At 40.6% G+C, this 21,668-nt stretch overlaps 1 protein-coding gene across 6 annotated transcripts in view; it reads right to left on the bottom strand.

The window, feature by feature from the left end:
• HECW2 (HECT, C2 and WW domain containing E3 ubiquitin protein ligase 2) overlaps positions 1-21,668 on the bottom strand; it is a 452,881-nt gene that overhangs the window by 246,521 nt on the left and 184,692 nt on the right. For all 6 annotated transcript variants that reach the window (XM_089330142.1, XM_089330141.1, XM_051849332.3 and 3 more), the window contains one exon: positions 12,516-12,842. In XM_089330142.1, coding sequence (XP_089186268.1) covers positions 12,516-12,807 — 292 coding nt within the window. In that variant the 5' untranslated portion in view covers positions 12,808-12,842. The remainder of the gene's footprint in view (positions 1-12,515; positions 12,843-21,668) is intronic.

Raw genomic sequence — 21,668 nt, 5'->3', positions numbered from 1 at the left:
ACTTTTTCTTCCCCTGGTACCTGTCTAAGGAGCCATGCATTCTCAATGTCATAATGAGAAGATGGATGAGCCTTTAATTATCCGGGATGACAAAAATAAAAATGGTGGTAGGCCTGAGTCCCTAAGTGACACAAATGACTGAAGTCCACTGCCAGCCCATGTTGGATATATAGTATTTCCAATAGAAAGTCTTTTGTTCTGTTCAGTCACTAAATAATTGCAGCACAATATGACCTATCATGACTAATGGTACAAGGTAACAAAAATTAATTTAGAGTTCTTATTCAAAAAAATAAACTTCATGTTCAAAACTCTTATTTTCTAAGAGCATTTTAAAATTTTAAAGATATAACTATACATAACTTTTGTTTGGTAACAATCCACTAAAAATAGCAAAAGAACTTATGAACAGCATTCAACTATATTTGATAGCTATTCTGAAAATGAAATACGTAACACATTAATGTTTTGTTCCATCTCATTGAATTTTGTATTAAATTGCAGATTTTCTATTATTTTGAAAAGCATATTGATTGAGAGCTCACAAAATACTCTATTATTGAGTATTCATATTTTAAGTATTTACATAGTTTCTACGGCTGCATTTCAAAGAAATGGATTTGTTTTCTGTAAATAGAAATAGCACAGTGAAATTCCTTCTTGTGGCTTCACTCCATGAGTAAATTCCTACAGCAGCTTTCAGGTCACCAGTTTCATTAACAGTAGCCAAATGACAGTTTTGTATACAAGTTATCATTTAATCCTCATGAAACTGGTACTTTTCTTAGATAATTTTTTATAGATAAGGAAACTGAGCTTTCAATAATTGTTTTAAAATGAATATATAAATTGATTTATTTGAAAGGCAGAGACAGACAGAGGGATGGAGGGATGGATGTAGGGATGAAGCAGGGGGAAGAATGGAAAGAGATAAACATCAATAATCTACTGGTTTACTCCCCAAACACTCACAACATCAGTGATGGGGCCAGGCTGAAGACAGGAGGCTGGTACTCAGTAAGGGTATCCCACATGAGTGGCAGCAACTCAAGTATTCGATCCATCACATGCTGCCTCCCAGAATGTACATTAGCAGGAAGATAGAATCAGAAGTGGAGCTATGACTCACTCCACATATTCCAATGTGAGATGCAGGCAGCATTTTTAATTAATTTTTCCCCAAAGACACCTTTTATTTAAGGCATACAAACTTCATGCACTTCATAAGTACAACTTTAAGAATATAGTGATTCTTCCTGCCACATCCACCTCCACTCACACTCGCACCCCTATTCCTCCTTGTTCCATTCCCAGTCCCACTCTTCACTAAGATTCATTTTCGATTAACTTTATACACAGAAGACAACTCTATATACTAAGAGTTCAACAATTTTTATAAAAAAACTATTCCTCAACAGATGAGACAAGGGCTGTTCAAAGTCATTGCATATTGGGGCCTGATCTATGGCATAGCAAGTAAAGCTGCTGGCTGTAGTGCTGGCATCCCATATGGGCGCCGGTTCAAGTCCCAGCTGCTCCACTTCCCATCCAGCTCTCTGCTCTGGCCTGGGAAAGCAGTAAAAGATGGTTCAAGTCCTTGGGCCCCTGTACCCATGTGGGAGACCCAGAAGAAGCTCCTGGCTCCTGGCTTCAGATGGGCACAGCTCCAACTGTTGTGGTCAATTGAGGAGTGAACCAATGGATGGAGGACCTCCCCCGCCCCTTCCTCTCCTTCTCTCTGTAACTCTGACTTTCAAATAAATAAATCTTAAAAAAAATTCATTGCATCTTGAAGTTAATTTCCCTTTTTTCTTTTTTTAGAAACTTAATTAACTTTAAAGAAGCACCCAAGAATGACACATCTTTTGTGAGCACTTAGACATAATTAGAATAGAACTCTTTGAGGACACAGGTCCTGCATGGGAAGTCAGTACACAGTGATTTCTGTTGTTAATTTAACAATTAGCACTCTTATGGATGATGTCAGTGATCACCTGAGGCTCTTGACATGAGCTGCCTAGGCTATGGAAGCCTTTTGAATCCAAAAACTCTGTCAGTTTTAGACAAGGCCATAAGCAGAGTGGAATTTCTCTCCTCCCTTCAGAGAAAAGTACCTCCTTCTATGATGACCATTTCTTTCCAACAGGGTCTCACCAACAGAGGTCCTTTATTTAGGACATTTTCTGCCATAGTGTCTTGGCTTTACATGCTTGAAATGTGCTTTTCAGCCAGACTAGAATGCCTTAAGCACTGATTCTGAGGTCAGAGTACTACTTAGAACGATTGTCATTCTCTGAGTCTGCTGTGGGGACTGCTTGCCATGTTGGAGCCTTCACTCCTTTTTAATTATATTTATTATTATTACCAGACACTTAATCGTATCCATATGATCACTTTAACACATAAGATGGTATTTTTAACACCCAGCTTAAGGGGATTTGGGGTCCCAGTGAAAGTTTAAAGTTGTAATTATGAAGTGTATGAAGGTTGCAACTGTAAAGCTGTATAGTTCTGCATACATTCCTACAGATTTACTTCTAAGGGTGCAGGCAGCATCTTAATCACTGTGTCAAATGCCTGCCCTGAAAACTGAGGTTAAAAAGATTAAATAATTTGCCCAAGGTCATTTAGCTAGTCATTCACTGAATTTCCTAGTCTGTGTGACTGTTGCACCTGTGCTGTCAACCACTGCTAACTCCAGAGTTTCTCAAAGTTTGCTGTTTGTGACACTCCTGGATGGTTCACAGACAAATGCAATTTCTTAGCAACTGATGTATGTTGGAAACCAAAATATCTAACATAGCAAATCCTTCCCTAACACCAATGCTCACAGCAAGGTCAGGGTTGACAGCTAGTTTGCTTTTTTCTTAAGACATGGGTTATTTCATTTAACATAATTTCCTCAGCTTCACTCTTGTCACAAGATGATAGGATTTTCTTTGTTTTAGTGGTTGAGTAATGTTCTATTGTGTATATCAACCATACTTTTTAAACCATTCATCTACTGATGGACATGATAGACACTAAGGTTAATTTCATATTATTATGGCTATCATGAATAATGCTGCAATGGAAGTGCAGAAATCCCCTCAACATACTGATTTTATTTCCCTCATATACATACCCAGGAGTGGGACTGCTGGATTACATGGTTGTTGTAGTTTTAACTTTTCATGTAATCTCCATTCTGTTTTTCTTAATAACTTTGCTAATTTACATTCCCTCAACAGTCTGCAAGGGTCACCTTTTCTCCACATCCTCACCAGCAGCTTTTATATCTCATCTTTTTGATGATACACATTCTAGCAACTATGAGGAGATATGCTACAATGGTATTAATTTATATTTTCCTGGTTATGGATGTTGAGCGTTTTTTATATATCATCCACTGGCCATTTCTGTGTTATCTCTTGAGAAACATACATTCATGTCCCTTGTTAATTAAATGGTTTAAAGAGGAATATTAATTGTATAACTGATAATCCAACATTGCAAAAATCAAGACATCAAGACGGCGATAAACAAATAACTAAAGACTAGAAAACATTGGACTACATTTCCAATAGAGGAAAAAAGCAAATAACAACAACAAAGCCTAGACAGGACTATTCTGTCCCAGCCTTGAATCTGTCCCTGACAAGTTGAATGGTATCACCACTCTGGACATTATTTACAAAATATCAGCTTAAATTTTGGGATCTTAAAGCTCTCGAATTCATAATTATAACTATAATGTCTTGGTTCACTATTGCAATCCTAGTTTATTTTACTGTACAAATGAAAAAAAAAGAAAAATGTCATAATACATTATCCATGATACTTTTTTAAGACAAAATATAATTGTTCTGTCATTCATCTTTGAAGATATAATCAATGCATGGATACAGAGAAATATACTTAAAGTGTATTTCAGATAAATTCTGCTAAATTATTTGTTACTGGTCCATGAAATTATAAGAAACTGGAGCCAGAATATGAAATACCTACAACAATAAACTTACTATTTACAGTAGATAAAATTTTTCCATACAAAGATTTTCTCAATGAAGGAAGCAGCACATTAATGTACAGTCTGGAAAACATGCATTGTGTTTTCACAGAACAGTAACTGCAAAGCAGCACTTCAACTAGCACTAATGTACAGAACAGTTTATGCTGAAAATATACCTGAAATTGCCTACCAATGAGAGCAACAAATTAAGCCTTTTGAAGTATTTACTTTTCTTTTGAATGGCCAGAAAAATAAGCATAAGACTAAAGGTTAAAGAGGATTAGGTGGTGAGCCTGAAACATATTTAATATGCTTGGCCTCCTTTTTAAACTGTAACCATCGGATTTTTCATTAAAAGCTGTTTGTGTTGGGTACCTTAAGTGTTATGCACAAGTTAAGAATTTGGTTATTCTACTTGATGAGCGTGGGAAGAGGCAATGGGTAGCACTGTCAAATTTGTTAAGGGTCAGTTTTAATTTTGGACAAATCTAGTGATTTCTGAAAAGCATCAATAAGGCATTCGCTGTTGTAATTTGGAGATTCTGATCTGTAGCTACATTGTGCCCATCTCTAGAAATCTTGGGATCTATACTAGATGTTTCAGAGGAAGTAAATGTAATTAGCATATGTTTTGAGAGCCATGTTCACACCACACTTTCCCCCAAATAGTGGTTTGGTACCTTCATTTTTTATTTATTTATTTATTTGTATTTCTAATAGGGCCTATTTACTGCATTTACAAGCCTTTTTAAAAGACTATTTTTCCAATCCATATCAATGTATTTTCCCTCCAGATTGGTAGTGCTAAAAGTCATCTGGAGTGAGTTATACAGAGCAAAACATTATTAACAATTAATCAAACAAAAACAAAACTCACACTTCTAGAGGGGAAGAAAAGGTAAGCCAAGAGAAACACAATCAAATGCAGAGTGTGCCAAGAAGCCACACCTTGCCAGCACAGTGTTCCATTAAATTCTTTCTCCATGGGGACTTATTTCTATAGAGACCATCTCTCTGTTCCATAAATAAAACTAGAAGTTGCTAGGACACAGTCCTAGCAGGCTTCTCAGGACATAACTGAAGGAGAGAGGCTGCATCCTGCCAAGAGGCTTAGAAATCTGAAGCTATTTCTGACACACGTGCTATTGTTATGAAACAAGATCCTCAGCGCATTTATTTCACAGAGCACTAGAGAGAATTAATTATGCATACCACTGTTTAGCCATAAAAGCCTTAATTTCATGACTTAATTTAGACCCCAAAATCTTTTCCCATCCTGATCTCACATTTCCCGTTTTCTTTAAACTCCTCCAAATCTATCACTTTACTTGGTTTCATTTAATAGACCCCCCCCCCAAAAAAAAAACCTATCTTGCCTATTGTTAAGTTACTAGTTACCCATTTGAAAGATTCTTCCCATCGCTATTTGTTCTAAATCTCTGAAAATTCCCATATGGCTTGGAGTTGCTTTCAAAATTTTTGCTACTTCCTTTAAAAACAACCTAGTGATGTTTACCTATATTAAAACCATCCTAGGCATTCTCCACGGAGAAGTAACTACTGAACTGAAGTAACCCATTCACTGCTCACCCTGCATTTGCTGCAGCAGTTAAGACCCAGTTCAGGATGCCTGCATCCCCTATCGGCATTCCTGGGATTCACCTCTCAGCTCTGCTTTCAATTCCAACTTCCTGCTAATGTACACCCCAGAACGCAGGAGGAAATGGCCCAATACTTGGGTCCCTGCCATCTGTGTGGTAGACCCAGATTGAGTTCCAGACTCCTGGATTTGGCCTGGTCCAGCCCTAGCTGTTGCAGGCATTTGGGTGTGTGGGCAGAGGCGGACCAGATGATGGAGGATCTTCCTGTCACTGAGTCTGCATTTTTCTGTGCCTTTAAAATAAATGGAAATAAATAACTTTTAAAAGATTTATTTTTTTATTTGAAAGTCAGAGTTACACAGAGAGAGGAAAGGCAGAGACAGAGAGAGAGACAGAGAGAGAGAGAGAGAGAGAGAGAGGTCTTCCATCTGCTGGTTCACTCCCCAGTTGGCTATACCAGCTGGAGCTGCGCTGATCCAAAGCCAGGAGCCAGGAGCTTCTTCCAGGTCTCCCATGTGGCTGCAGGAGCCCAAGAAGTTGCGCCATCTTCAATTGCTTTCCCAGGCCATAGCAGAGAGTTGGACTGGAAGTAGAGCAGCCAGGACTTGAACTGGTGCCCATATGGGATGCCACCGGCTTTACCTATTAAGCCACAGTGCCAGCTCCAACAAATAAATTTTAAAAAGCAATTGTCATCCCCCTATTTCCATTTCTCATCTTTCTAGCAATACTACAGACTAATTTAGAAGCAACTTCCAGTATAATTAAGCCTAACTATGGGTGGGGATTGTGGCAGAGAGTTAAGCCACCACTTTAGATACCCACATTCCATATTAGAGTGCCAGTTCAAGTGCCAGCTGTTCCACTTCCAAATCAGCTCCTTGCTAATGTGCCTGGGAAGCAGCAGATGACAGCCCAAACACTTGAGTCCCTGCCACCCATGTGGGATACCTGGATGAAGCTCCTGGCTCCTGGCTTCATCCTGGCCCAGCCCCAATCATAAATTAAACAAAAAAGGGATTTTTTTCCCCAAAAAATAACAAGAACTTTGGAGTGCTTGTCCAAGCACTTTCTATCTTGTCATGCTCGTGACTGATGCTTCATGGTTGCTGCACGGATATAACTGCTCATGACATCATATCCTTTCGTCACAGTTTCAGGTATAAGAGAAGGGAAACTGGCTGGCGCCGCAGCTCAATAGGCTAATCCTCCGCCTAGTGGCGCCGGCACACCGGGTTCTAGTCCCGGTCGGGGCGCCGGATTCTGTCCCGGTTGCCCCTCTTCCAGGCCAGCTCTCTGCTGTGGCCCAGGAGTGCAGTGGAGGTTGGCCCAAGTGCTTGGGCCCTGCACCGCGCCCTGCTGGCCGCGGCGACCATTGGAGGGTGAACCAACGGCAAAAGGAAGACCTTTCTCTCTGTCTCTCTCTCTCTGCCCACTCTGCCTGTAAAAGAGAGAGAGAGAGAGAAGGAAAATTTAAAAGACTCAGGTTTTTCATGGGGAAGTGATGTTCCCCCATAGTCTTCCCCTTGCATCTCACAGGACAGAACTGAATCATGTTCTCCTCCTAGACTACTCAATATTTTGAATGATACAGATTTAGAACTTCCTTGAGTCTGGGGAAGGCATATCCATCCAGGAATCAAGGACTGGTTAGCCAGCCTCCTGAGCATGCCAGGGCTCTGCTGTAAGGAGAACGGAGCAAGAAAGGTCAAAACCACAGTTCTGTCACACATCCCTCTCTCTATGGAAAGGCAAAGCCTTGTAGAAGTGAGAAGACTGTCTCTTCAATGAATTATGAGGTCAAAAGGACCCATCTTAGCACCAGGGGAGAAATGCCTATCTCTGATTAAGATCAGGTCTCCATTCACTCAGTTGAGGGCCAGGTAAATAAATCTTACTGTTAAACATGTCTGCAGTTCTGTAACTATCGTGATAAGCCATATTTAGCATCCGAGACCTGAGATCTGGGATTTTTAAGACCACTCATCGTGGAAGATCTGCTAGGGAAAGGGCTCTAAATCAAATAGAAAAAAATAGTAAAAACTGACAAACACTTGAGAACCAAGCAACCAGTTTTTTTCCAAAGCTCTATGAAAATACCTAGATAGGAAAATTAAATGAGACTTCTTACCTCCCTCATATGTGAAAAGTATGGGAGGAAAATCTGCTTCAGGCCATGATGAAGTAAACAGCACCACACTAGCCTTCCCTTCCTAATGTAAACAAACATAACATTGGGAGGCAGTGGTTTTCAGACACTGGATAGCAGGTGGTAGAAGACTAATTCCAGAGAGAAAATAAATTTATGAGATGACTCCAGATCTCATCCGGGGACAATTTCCTGAGTACACTATAAAGAGCTGGAATCCACAGCAGTTCCTGCTGAGCTACATAGGCAGAGCAGAGTGTGGGTCGACTGAAGTCAGACTTCCCGGTCAGAGCACTGCAGTGGAGAGAACCATGAAGTCAAAGTCCATATGAGGGTCCCTTACAAAGCTTCAGCCAAGCTGCGCATGCTCACAAAGAGAAGCTTTGTAGAAAGCTGCTGCTACGGGCCAGCGCCGCGGCTCACTAGGCTAATCCTCCGCCTAGCGGCGCCGGCACACTGGGTTCTAGTCCCGGTCGGGGCGCCGGATTCTGTCCCGGTTGCCCCTCTTCCAGGCCAGCTCTCTGCTGTGGCCAGGGAGTGCAGTGGAGGATGGCCCAGGTGCTTGGGCCCTGCACCCCATGGGAGACCAGGAGAAAAAAAAAGAAAGCTGCTGCTACAAGGGCTGAAGAAGCAACAGAATTACTAGAGCTTAAGCATCACTGAAAACACTGGAGCTACAGTCCAACCAAAGAGACTTGCTTAACATTCTAGGTAATGAGGTCAAACATGAGAAATGTTTGGGAATAAGTACAATGTCCCAGATTAAGGTATACCATAGGCCCTCCTTAACAAACTCCAAAATCAAGATATAAAAATATCAATAGGGGAGAGCAAGTTTAAAGGCTCAATCCCACCAAGTCAGAAATTCTGGGTACTACACTGGCATTCCATAGATCCCTCCTAACAAAATGTAAAATCAAACCTACAAGTTCAAGCAAATAAGTCTCAATACTAGAAAATATACTACTGTTTTGCAGAATTTCGGCAACACAGAATCCTCAATATCCAGTATAAAAGAAAAACTGCTAGCTTTGCAAAGAAGCAGGAAAGTGGGAACCATGATTAATTGGGAAAAAACAGTCAACAGAAACTGAGCCTGGAGCAGGCATTTAGCCTAGTGGTTAAGGAGCCAGTTGGGGTGCCTGGGTTCAACTCCAGCTCCTGACTAATTTCCTCTTAACGAAGGCGGTGGTGGAAGTTCAGGTGGCTGGGTTCCTGCCACCCCCCAGGGAGACCTGGATTGAGTTTCAGGCTCCCAGCTTTGATACCAGACTAGCCTGGGTCATTGCAGGCATTTGGAGAGCAAAGCACAGACAGTAACAGATAGTAACTATCTTTCTTCCTCTCTCTCTCCCTCCTCCCTCTCTCTCTCTCTCTCTGTCTCTCTCTTCCCAGACCCCACCAGCCCATCTCTCCATCTGTCAAATAATTTTTTTAAAAAACACCAAACAACCAACAAACCTGACCCTGAGATTGTCTAGATATTGAAATTAGAAAACAGAGACTTTAAAGCAATAGTATTCAATTCAACTGAAAGTATGGAACAAAAAATTATCTGAATGAGTTAACATTCAGGGACTGTTAAATGATAGGGAATCTCATCAAAGAAGTAAAAACTATAAAAATTGGGAAAAATACAGATTCTGGAAGTTAAAGTCAAATCACCGAAATTTTAAAATCCAATGGATGGGACTGATGACAGAACAGAGATGAAAAAGAAAAAAGTTAGTGAACTTGAAAACAGCTAGGAATAAGTGATCAAATTTGAATTTCAAAGAGAAAACAGATTAAAGGAAAATGAACCAGAACCTCAGGGCCTTGTAGGACAACATGAAATGATCTCAGAAAAAAAGAAGCAAAAAATGAAAAACAGAAAAAACACTTGGGGAAATAATGGCCAAAACTTTCCTGAAATTCACCAAAAATAATTAATTTACAAAGTTGAAAGAAACTCAACTAGGATAAATGAAAAAAACTGCATCTAGGTATATTGTAAACAAACTGCTGAAAACCAAAAATAAAGAAGAAATCTTGAAAGCAGTCAAAGAAAAATAAGACATGCTATCAACAGGGGAAAAAAAGATACATTAATTTATCGAAGAATGATACAGAAGCTTCTTGAAATAAACTGAGGAAGAGTTGGCACTTTTTAAAAGAGACTTAAAGTCCTACTTTTGCTTTCCTAGTGATATCCATGCGTGACTTTCAGACTTGGTACACTGATCTACAGTTCCTCTAGAAAGCAAAATGAAGAGCGCCACAGTTTTGTTTTCTGGGTCTCTTAGAGACAAGGGGAATTGTGCTTTGGACTCCTTAGGTTCCCCGTGATTAAATTTACACAGAGAAATACAGGAAGTGAGGTAGAGAAATATAAAGGATGGTAGGGAAAAAAAAGGAAGTAATAAAAGTCAGTACTTTAAGGGATTCTCGCATCTTACAAAACAAGTTATTCACAAACAAAATAAATCACGTTATGTAAGGAAAGTTAAATTGACTATTCCCAAGGGAAATACCTCATAAAACATTTTTAAAGCACAGAAACACAATCTGCTATCTATATTCTCATGTTAAGATTTAGATTTAAATATAAAATGAATAAATACATGATATATAAATATAATTTAAAATAGGAAAATGTTATGAGAAAACTTATATGAGATCCAAAAGGGTGAATTTAGGGGTTAGTGTTCGGCCTAGCAGTTAAAACACTGGTTAGGATGCCCATGTCCTATACCGGAGTACTTGAGTTTGATTCTAGGCTCTAGCCCCTAACTCCAGCTTCCCTTTTACTTCAGACCCCGGGAGCCAATGGTGATGGCTCAAGTGGTTGGATTCTTGACATCCATGTGGGAGACCTGGATTCAATTCTCATCTCCTAGCGTCTGGCTCATTTTGGGAGTGAACCCAAATTCTGGGCACTTTAAGAGTGAACATGGGAGCACTCTTTTGCGCTCTCTCTTCTTTCTCGCTCTCTCTCTCTAAATATATAAAAATAAATAAAACAAGAGTGGTAAATTATATTAAAACCAAAAGGGTTATTATAAAGTCCCATCAACACTGTGAGTTTATGACCATAGAAATACAGATAAAATATTAATCATATATCTTCCTCAATGTGAATGTGTGTCTATATATATATATATATAGACACACATGTAGAAAATGCTGACTATAAAGACTTTTCTTTTTTGTTGCCATAAGAGAAAAAGGAGACTAATTCACAGAATTCCTTGTCATTTTATATTTCTTTTTTTTTTTTTTTTTTTTTTTTGACAGGCAGAGTGGACAGTGAGAGAGAGAGACAGAGAGAGAAAGGTCTTCCTTTGCCGTTGGTTCACCCTCCAATGGCCGCCGCTGCAGCCGGCGCACCGCGCTGATCCTGGCAGGAGCCAGGAGCCAGGTGCTTTTCCTGGTCTCCCATGGGGTGCAGGGCCCAAGCACCTGGGCCATCCTCCACTGCACTCCCTGGCCATAGCAGAGAGCTGGCCTGGAAGAGGGGCAACCGGGACAGAATCCGGCGCCCCAACCGGGACTAGAACCCGGTGTGCCGGCGCCGCAAGGTGGAGGATTAGCCTATTGAGCCACGGCGCCGGCTCGTCATTTTATATTTCTTATTATCTACTATGATTAAGCAATAAGAGTTACATGAGAAAATATAAACCCAATTTTTAAAATATTTTACTCAACACAAAATCTCTATCCCAGAAAACCATAAATTTTAGTAGATGTAACACTCTAACAAAATTTCAGAAAGGATGCTCCTTTGCTTCAAACCAGTACTTGTCAACAGTAGACACTATGGACAGCTCCTTGCTGTGGGGAGTCTCTCATGTATACTGCAGGGTGTTTAGTAGTCACCAATTCTCCTCCTCCCAATGTGATAACCAAAAATGTTCCCAGGCATTGTGAAATGTCCCCCATGGGACAGAACTGCCATTGGCCAAGAAGCACTGCTAAGAACAGATCTTTTGTTCCTCCAATTTATTCACTTTAAAAAAGGATATTTGGTTTATAATTTACATTGGAAGCAACCTTGCTTTACTAATAAGGTATCTGGTATTAAATTTTGAAAGCAATGTCCTCCACTCAGTGAAAAAATTCTTATTACTGGGTTGGGTTTAAATTTCTTTATGGTTAGTTAATAGGTTCTGATTTTTACTTTCAAATAAAGCAGACTTTACACTTTCTGTAAGGCTTCATTCAGCACCTGCTCACCTATGAATAGCAGATACAACTCAGCTGAACAAAGCTGGAACAAATAACAAGTATTTTTAAGTCATTTGTGAGAGCATGATACTGTCTTCACATAACTCATCTAGGACACATTCAAGGAATTTTGAAATAAAAGATACCTTAGATTGCAAGTTGTTCTTAATGAAATTAACCTTTCAAAAATATAGTATATTTTTCATACAGGTTACCAAAATTTCAGCATCTATTTCATTAAATATTATTTCATTGTCTTAAAACACTAGCAAGTGTTAAGAAGCATGTTTTTCCAAAACAAGACTATTGATCAAATGCAAAAATACTGTAACATCCGCTGGCTCTGGCATTTAATTAGCAAGAGATGTAACCAGAAAATTCACTGAAGAAAAAAGATATTTATAATTGTTGACTCTTCCTTTCATAAAGATGAGAAAAAAAATCCTCAAATCTTGCTGTGTGTGTTAGCGTGTGTGTATTTTTTTTTTTTCCAGGAGAAAACACATGGCAATGTCGGGGTAAAAATACAGGCTCTGAGTCACATGCAAATCCATTTCATTTGACTCACCTATATGATAAAGTCCGATCCAATCACTGGGGTCCACCTCCTCTTTAATGTCCCAGAAGATGATGAGGTTCTGGGCTTGCCCCAGCGTGTACTCATACATGCTGGCAGTTAAGCTGGAGCGGCTCTCCGAAGTCACCAGGTCCGTGTCGCTGTTGGCCCGCTGCAGGGTCATGTTCTCTGGCAGGGAGCTCTGGGCCGCAAGGCTCTGCAGGTTCTCTGGGCTCAGTGTGTACCGCATTTGGGGATTTCGCCGTCGCACAAAAAGCAGATGCTCCCGGGCTGAGCTAGCCATCCCGTCTGCCTCTCTGAGGATGGCTTCCTACAACGCTGCAAGAAAGACAAGCGTAAAACATCACTGCCACAATGCAAAGAATTAGACTGCAGCTTCCCAGAAATAAAGCCTTGAGGAATGTTTATGAAAGCCCAACCATGAGATAATCTTCTGCTGTCAAAATAAAATCTATTATTCTACTGTCAAGTGACAAAGTCAGGAGCAACCGCCAGACACTGAGGTCACATGACCCCAAAACGGTCACACACCTGTGGGCTCAGTCTCACTTGGCACAACTTCATCCTGGCAGTTAGAGAAGAGGGGATATCTCGACCATCCCTTTTAGGTCTGCCCTTTCTCAAGCACCCCACCTTCAGATATGGCATCCTTTTTTCTTTTTCCTTCCCACACACGGATTTATTTCATGCTGCAATTATATTTTGATACAGCAAAACAGAATTTTAACACATACTAAGTACAGCTTTAAAAAACCGAACACAATTTCCTTAGCACAGGAATGTAATTCATGAAAGGGTTATTGGGCAAGTCGGGAAGCTTTCTCAGATGTCACCTCTTAAATACAACAGCCATCATATGTAAAACTACAACATCCCAGCAATCCTCATTCCTCTTTTCTTGCTTTATTTTTCTCTGTAGCAGTTAGTATGATGTGATGTGCTTCAGAACTTACATATTTAATTGGTTATTGTCTACTGCCCCCAGCAGGAAGGTAAGCCTCACAAATACAGGGCTTTTCATCTCTTTTGTTGGCTGCTTTATCCTCAGTGTCTACAGCCCTGCCTAGAACAGGGTAGGTGTGGCTAAGTGTTTGATAAATGAACTGATGAAGGACAGTGAGCATCACTCTCCTACCTGGAGACTCCCCAGCATGCCTTATAATTCAAGTACCTTTTCTGAATCTGCTTCTCATCATCCCGATTTTCTGTCTGGTCCATACCCCTTCAACCATCTGGATCATGATAAGCTACTTCCTCCAGCTCCCACTTAGCCTCCCAACCTAAGGAACAGGGCCTTCCCTGTTGGAACTGACATAGAGCTCCTTGTGGCTTGCATTGGCAGATGCGACCAGGATCCTTGCAAGACTTCTGTACTTTAATCCAGTACTTTGGAGGCTCTATCTGTTAGTATCCTCTGGTCTGCCCACAGATTCATACTACCTTCCTCAGATCCTATTGGCCTTAGATAAAATGAATCTGGTTCTCTTGTACATAACTGCTTTCAAAACTACCTAAGCCACTAATGTATTTATGGATTTAACATTAATTCCGCACCACTAGCTTGTGCTGGCATCTTCAATACATTTTATTTTATTTAAAGGCAAACTCAATTGGGTTCTGGAAAGTCAGCATGAATTTCCATTTAAAGAGCAAACTAATGGGCTGGCGCTGTGGTGCAGCAGGTTAAAGCGCCAGCCTGCAGTGCCGGCATCCCATATGGACGCTGGTTCGAGTCCCAGCTGTTCCAATTCCTATCCAGCTCTCTGCTATGGCCTGGGAAAACAATAGAAGATGTCCCAAATCCTTGGGCCCCTGCACCCATATATGGGAGACAAGGAAGAAGCTCCTGGCTCCTGGCTTTGTATCAGTTTCAGCTCTGGCTGTTGTGGTCACTTGGGGAGTGAACCAGTGGAATAGAAGTCTTCTCTCTCTCTCTGGTTCTACTTCTCTTTGTAACTCTGTCTTTCATATACATAAAACAAATCTTTTTTTTTTTTTAAAAGAGCAAACTAACTGAGGTGGGCATTTGGTGTAGCCATTAAGACGTTGTTTGGGAAGGCTGCATCCCATATCAGAGTGCCTGGGTTCAAGTACCAGCTCTGTTTCTAATTTTGGCTTCTGGCCCATGTACAATCCATGAGGCGGGAGGTGCTAATTTGGGTTGGTAGGCAAAACATCCTACATGTAAAAGACAGAAAAAAAATGAACAGAGAAGTCAATCACCCATTTTAAAGGTGAAAGAAGTGGCTGTGAGCCACCATAAAAGTAGCCTTAACAAAAAAAAAAAAAAAAATGGGGCTCCTGAGACAAACAGTTCCAGAGTCGGCCTTGGGAAATGGGGAGTAAACCGGTTCACAGAGAAAGCAGTTAGCTACTAACCAGAGATACAGGCAACAGAACATCCTTCTATGTAGATAAGCCCCCTCCCCTGTGCTTGTTCAAGCTTAACAAAGAAACCGTGAGGCACGTAGGGCACGTAGCCACCCCTTTCTGCTCTTCAAGGACAACCTCCCCTTGTCCAAGCTTAGACACGTAGGGCACGTAGCCCCCGTTTCTCCTCCTCCTCGACGACCTCCTCCCCTTGTAGTTACCCAATAAACTTACGCCACCCTATGGTATGTTAATTTTGTGGTTTTGCCCCTTAAAAGCTGTGTGAGATAGCTGCTCGGGGCTCCTCTCACTTGCTTGCTGCTTGCAGCAGTAGGGGGCCCATTTGCGCAAATGAAATAAAATTACCTCCTGCTCTATTGCATCGTCTGGTCTGGAGTCTGTGTTTCTGGGGTCGTCACAAGAGGACACCGCTTTTGGGGTCCTACAAAGGTATTAGTCTCAGACCTCTCTTCATAAATCTAGCACTTCTTTTACGTATATGATCTGCGGTAACTCCAACATCATAATATAACCCAAAACTGTCAGTCAATCTACAAACCGTGACAACTAAAATAATAGTAACTTCCAATCTGAGGACTTCATGAAATGCTATTTTGTGGATTTCAGCAGACTTTAAAACTCAATGAGTCGGCCACCATATCAGCTTCAGCAAAAATTATAAATAGATAGAAGTGATAAAAACCAGATTGTGTAGATTTGAAGTGGAAAGATCAGTGGGGTCAGAGTAAAGAGTTCAGACTCTTCTCCAAAGGTTGGACAGTAAAGGTAAAGAGGCAGGTAATGAGTTCGCCTACTTTTTCATTCTGTTTTGTATTCAGATTTTGCATGTTTATAATGAGAACACAGAAACTAAGAATAAGGAAGCATTGTTGAATGACTGAAAGAGAAAAGGGTCAGTAAACAGAAGGAAGATGTAGGAAATATATATATTTATAAAATACATATTCATATATTTAAATATTAATAAAATACATTTTATATAAATTTATTTGTTTATATATATATGTATCACTGAGGGAGACCACTGAGGAAGGACTAAAAGTCAGAATACTTAGAGCATTGCGCAACAGAAATATAGTGAAACTCATGTAAGTAATTTTCAGTCCATACTAAAACATGAGAGGTACAAACTTTAACAACATGTTTTATTTAACTTAATATATCCAAACTATTAGTGTTTCAACTAATAGTTGGACAACAATAATTCAATTTAGTATAATTATTAATATTAAATTTAGTATAAACTATTAAGGTGCTTTTTTAATAAATTTTGGTACTTAGACTTTTAAATTCAGTGTGCATTTTACACTTAAGGCATATTTCATTTCAAACTAATCATAACTAAGTAACTCAAATAGCCACAGTTGGCTGATGGCGCTTGGAATGGACAGTATAAATGTTAGCCATAGAAGTACCTCCAGCTTTCCAAACATCTTGCTTCCTTTTCAACTCGCTCCCATCAGAAAGGTCCTTGGGGAAGTTAAGAGGAAAGCATTATTGAACTAGCTGACAATCGTGCTTGAATAACCAAGGGCCAGCATTGTGGCACAGCAGGTTAAGCCACTGCTTGGGATGTTCGCATCCTATATTGGAATGCCAGTTCAAGTCCCAACTACTCTGCTTCTAATCCAGCTCTGTGCTAAGACATTCTGGGAAGCAGCAGATGATGGCTCAAGTAGTTGAGTTCCTGACACCCACAAGGGAGAGATAGATGGAGTTCTTGGCTCCTGGCTGTAGTCTGACCCAGTCCTGGTTATTGCAGCCATCTGGGGAGTAAAATAGTGTATGGAAACACTCTCTCTCTCTCTCTCTCTCTGTGTGTGTGTGTGTGTGTGTGTATGTGTGTGCGTGTGTGTGTGTATCTCACTGCCTTTCAATTAAATACATAAATCTTTTTTTAAAAAAAGTGTGTTTATAACGAAGAGTTACTTAATCCTTCCAAGGATTCTTACGTTGCATTTTAGCAGAAAGTGATGGGCCACATCTCTATATGGAGGGATTTTGTCACCCTATCTATGAAGATTACAATCTGGGGGTAGGAGGAGGGTTTTCTAGGGAGAAACTTGAGGAAGGGATGTTGACAGGCACCAGGAGTTCTTGTGGACTCCTTCAGCTTCTCTTATTCTGCCCTTTAAGCTGCACTCTCTTTAAAAGCAAGAACGGGAGCCGGCGCCGCGGCTCACTAGGCTAATCCTCTGCCTAGCGGCGCCGGCACACCGGGTTCTAGTCCCGGTCGGGGCGCCGGATTCTGTCCCGGTTGCCCCTCTTCCAGGCCAGCCCTCTGCTGTGGCCAGGGAGTGCAGTAGAGGATGGCCCAGGTGCTTGGGCCCTGCACCCCATGGGAGACCAGGAAAAGCACCTGGCTCCTGGCTCCTGCCATCGGATCAGCGCGGTGCGCCGGCCACAGCGCGCTGGCCGCGGCGGCCATTGGAGGGTGAACCAACGGCAAAGGAAGACCTTTCTCTCTGTCTCTCTCTCTCACTGTCCACTCTGCCTGTCAAAAAAAAAAAAAAAAAGCAAGAACGGGGCCAGAGCTTTGGCGTAGTAGGCTAAGCCTCTACCTGCAGCAACAGCATCCCATATGGGTACCAGTTCATGTTCCAGCTGCTCTTCTTCCAATCCAGCTACCTACTATGGCTTGGGAAAGCTTAAAAGACTGTTCAAGTGCTTGGGCTCCTGCACCCACTTGTGAGACCCAGAAGAAGCTCCTAGCTCCTGACTTCAGATCGGCACGGCTCCGGCTGTTGCAGCCATTTGGAGAGTGAACCAGCAGATGGAAGAGCTTTTTCTTTGTCTCTCCCTCTCTCTATCTGTAACTCTACCTTTCAAAAAAATAAATAAAATTTAAAAAAAGCAAGAATAGGGCCCCAAAGGGGCTTGTGTATGTCAGGGAAGGAAATAGAATTGAGAAAGAGTGTATATTTCTTTAACAAATACTCATACAGCACTTATTCCTTCTAAGTAATTTACAAATATATATGTTATTTGTAAACCCTAGGTCAAAAAATTAATAACTGTACTATTAAACTTAAGTGTCATACTGCTTTCATATATTCTTCTATTCAGTGGAAGTAATTTATATGTACACGCAAGATTGCAGTAAGGATTAGAAGTATCATGGTGAAGTGTTCAATAGAAAGTAGCTACTGGGGCCGGCGCTGTGGTGCAGTGGGCTAATGCCCTGGCCTGAAGCGCCGGCATCCCATATGGGCACCAGTTCAAGGCCCGGCTGCTTCACTTCCAATCCAGCTCTCTGCTATGCCCTGGGAAAGAAGTAGAAGATGGCCCAAGTCCTTGGGCCCCTGCACCCGAATGGGAAACCCCGAAGCTCCTGATTCCTGGCTTCAGACCTGCGCAGCTCCGGCTGTTGCGGCCAATTGGGGAGTGAACCAGCAAATGGAAGACCTCTCTCTTTCTCTCTCTCTGCTTCTCCTCTCTGTGTGTAATTCTGACTTTCAAATAAATAAATAAATCTTTTAAGAAATGTAGCTATTGTTATTTCAGTAGGCAAATAATGTAATTACCAAATTAATGAATGCATTATTTAGTTTGAGGAAGCTATCTAGGTCTTAAGAGATTAAAAAGAGAAATACCAGGATTTAGAAGACAGTTAATGGAAATCAAACGCTAAGGACCAACTTCATGCATGAAAATCACACATCCTGCCTTGTACTGGATGGCCCCATACTTACAAAGAAGAAAACAGCCCATCCTTCCCTGCCTCCTATTCTACTAGGCTGCTGGCCTCCAAAGTTCAGAAACCATCCACATTACGGTACACGGTCCTTTGGGTTATGGCTTAGCAACTCAACCACAGTGCTGACAGCATTGTTTTTGCACACAAAATTCATTCCAACTTCCAAAAGTTGTAAAAGAACATTAGAGCCCCCTACTCACAAGCGCACCACAAGACAAGGTAATGTTAGGAAAATCTTGAACACAGAATGTGAAGCAATTCAGTTGGAAATGTACCAATAGCAGTGGGGGGGGGGGGTACCAGTCAAGGATCTTAATCAGACAAGTGAAAGTATGAAAGATCATTTGGAGAAATGTCTCCTGAGAGTTTGTGCAGGGATAAACAGGATAAAAACTGAGGAAAGTCGATATTGGAGAACTCGACATTGGGGAAACCTGATAGAAGCTGACCAGTCAAGGCACAGGGCATTGAGTGCTGAAGAACAAATTTTAGAGATGCAAAAAGAAATATCAATCAAGAATATTTCAAGGAAAAAAATCCAAAGACTTGGTGACAGATTGAGTATATAGAATAAAAGTGAAGGGGAAATTATGACTAAATTATGGATTCTCAGTGTTTATGACAATAAACCCACAGGCTGAACAATTCAATACCATTTGAGGTAAGTTTGAAGTCAACGCAACATATCCAAATAAATATTTCCTAGAGTCTTGTGGTTATTGTGGGACCAGGGATAAAACAAATAGTCAAATGCAAGATTCTGATTACTAATATCCTTAGTATTAATTAAAATCGACTACGCCAATGTGTCTCTAAAAGGCTTAGCTCAGGATTTAAAAGCATTTATATGGTTATTTTCCTTTACATAACTTAAATCAACCAGAAAAGAAATAAAACCAAAATGCTTAGATTACAATGAGACTATTACCAAATCTGTTTTGAAAATTTTAATCTTTCCCCTATAAGAAATGTGTTTTTGGGGCCAGCTCTGTGGTGTAGTGGGTTCAACTGCCATCTGCAGCACTGGCATTCCTTGTGGGCACCAGTTCAAAAGTCCTGGTTGCTCCACTTCTGATCCAGCTCCCTGTTAGTGGCCTGGGAAAGCAGTGGAGGATGGCCCAAGTGCTTGGGCCCCTGCACCCACATGGGAGACTTAGAGGAAGTTCCTGCTTCCTGGTTTCAGTCTGGCCCAGCTCTAGCGGTTGTAGCCATTTGGGGACTAAACCAAAAGATTGAAGATATCTCTCTCCTGTCTGTCTGTCTGTCTGTCTGTCTCTCTCTCACACACACACACACACATGCACATACACATATACTCTGTGTGTGTGCATGTGTGTGTCCCTCTCTTTGTAACTCTGCCTTTCAAGTAAAGTAAATAAATCTTTAAAAAAAAGGATATATTGCTTTAAAAGAAATGTGTTTTCCATAGTAAATAATATCCAATACAATGCAAAACTTAATTCTCCAAATTTCAATAAAGTTATAATAAATCAATGCACTCTAAAGCTTCACTCAAAACTTTAGTTTACCTTGTTTGATGCAGTGTCCTCATCTGGGTAAATGACTCAGACAGTAGGGATGGAAGGCTGTCACATGTTTTTTCCTACTGAAATCTAAGAACTCTTAATTTCCTTCTTGGTTTCCTACCTATAGTTTCTGCAATAAGACAGCCAAATCTTCAGAAAAATTATTCTGAAAAGCTACAGAAGAGAAAGCTGATGGTAAGGGAAACTGACCAGTATGCACTGTGTTTATTGAACAGAAAGCTAGTCCTTCAAGGTTCCTTGACAATCCATCCCTCCCTCATAGAATCTGTGCTATGGCTGTGGCCCATTCCCAAGAAACACAGCTGAATATGATGTAGCACTTCTTTAAAAACCATCCTTCTTGTAAGTCTGATTAGGTCTGCACCATGCTGCTCTCTCAGATAACAGACATCTGCTTAAACAACAACTGAAAACAAAAATCATTTTTCTTCCAGAGGTCAAGAGAGATTTAATTACTAAGCAAATAATAAAATGCCACAATGCACAACTTTCACTTCCAAATCCAGCAGATTTTGTTCAAAAGACACAGACAGTAGCAGATGACAAAGACATTCAGCAAGTGTTTTACCTAAAACATTTTTCTAAAGAATCCAGAGGTGAATGTCAATTTCCTAAAACTCACCTGAGGGTCAAATACTGAAATTAGAATTACTTGTCAAAAGATATTATATAGGTTGACAAATGCATCTAAGAATTTTAACTTTCTGGACTATACACTGATAAACCAATAGTAATAATTAATAACTTTAATTCTTCAAATTCCCTAAAACTATAGCATGCCAATATACACACTTGTTCAAGTATACTATGCCCTCAAACTCTATTTTTCACTATATGAGTGAGAAAAACACAGGAGAAAAAACTAATTTTAAAGTCAAGAGACACTGAAAAAAGTAAAATTGGCCTGCAATAAGCAGAGATACAAGCAATTTAAGAGAAAACCATGTGAGCCAGCCACAGCAAGGCCAGTTCACATCTGAGATGAAAAAAGCCATCACCAAATTCTCAACTAAAGATTCTGCTCCAGTGGGTTTCTCTGTGTCTGCTAAGTGAAAGCATTTAGAGTCATTTTGTTGTGTTTATCATAGATCATCATTACCCAAGGTTTAGATTATTTGACAAGTATATGCTAGTAAAATGCTTAAGAAGACCAGAAAAATGCCTTTTATACAACCTGTCAAGAAATGAGAATTTGATACAGGGACTGCAGTAGCTAGAACTAGCCCCCAAGTTTACTCTCTTTCAAGGTGGAACAGTATCAGAAAACACAATTCATCCTAGAGGCACCTGTCCTTTAGGAAAAGCCTATTCTGTACCTAATTTTTTTAAAGATTTATTTATTTACTTATTTACTTATTTATTAATCAATAAAAAGGCAGAGTTATGGGGTTGCGGAGAGAGAAAAAGAGAGAAATCTTCCATCCAGTGGCTTACTTCTCAAATGGCTGCAACAGCCAGGTCTGGGCCAGGCTGAAGCTAGGAGCCAGGAGCTTATGAAGGAACACAAGG

This window comes from Oryctolagus cuniculus, chromosome 3 (assembly GCF_051225735.1).
Source record: "Oryctolagus cuniculus isolate XC-2025 breed Fujian yellow rabbit chromosome 3, ASM5122573v1, whole genome shotgun sequence".
NCBI classification, from domain to species: Eukaryota; Metazoa; Chordata; class Mammalia; order Lagomorpha; family Leporidae; genus Oryctolagus; species Oryctolagus cuniculus.
This window is presented reverse-complemented; position numbering and strand designations above follow the sequence as displayed.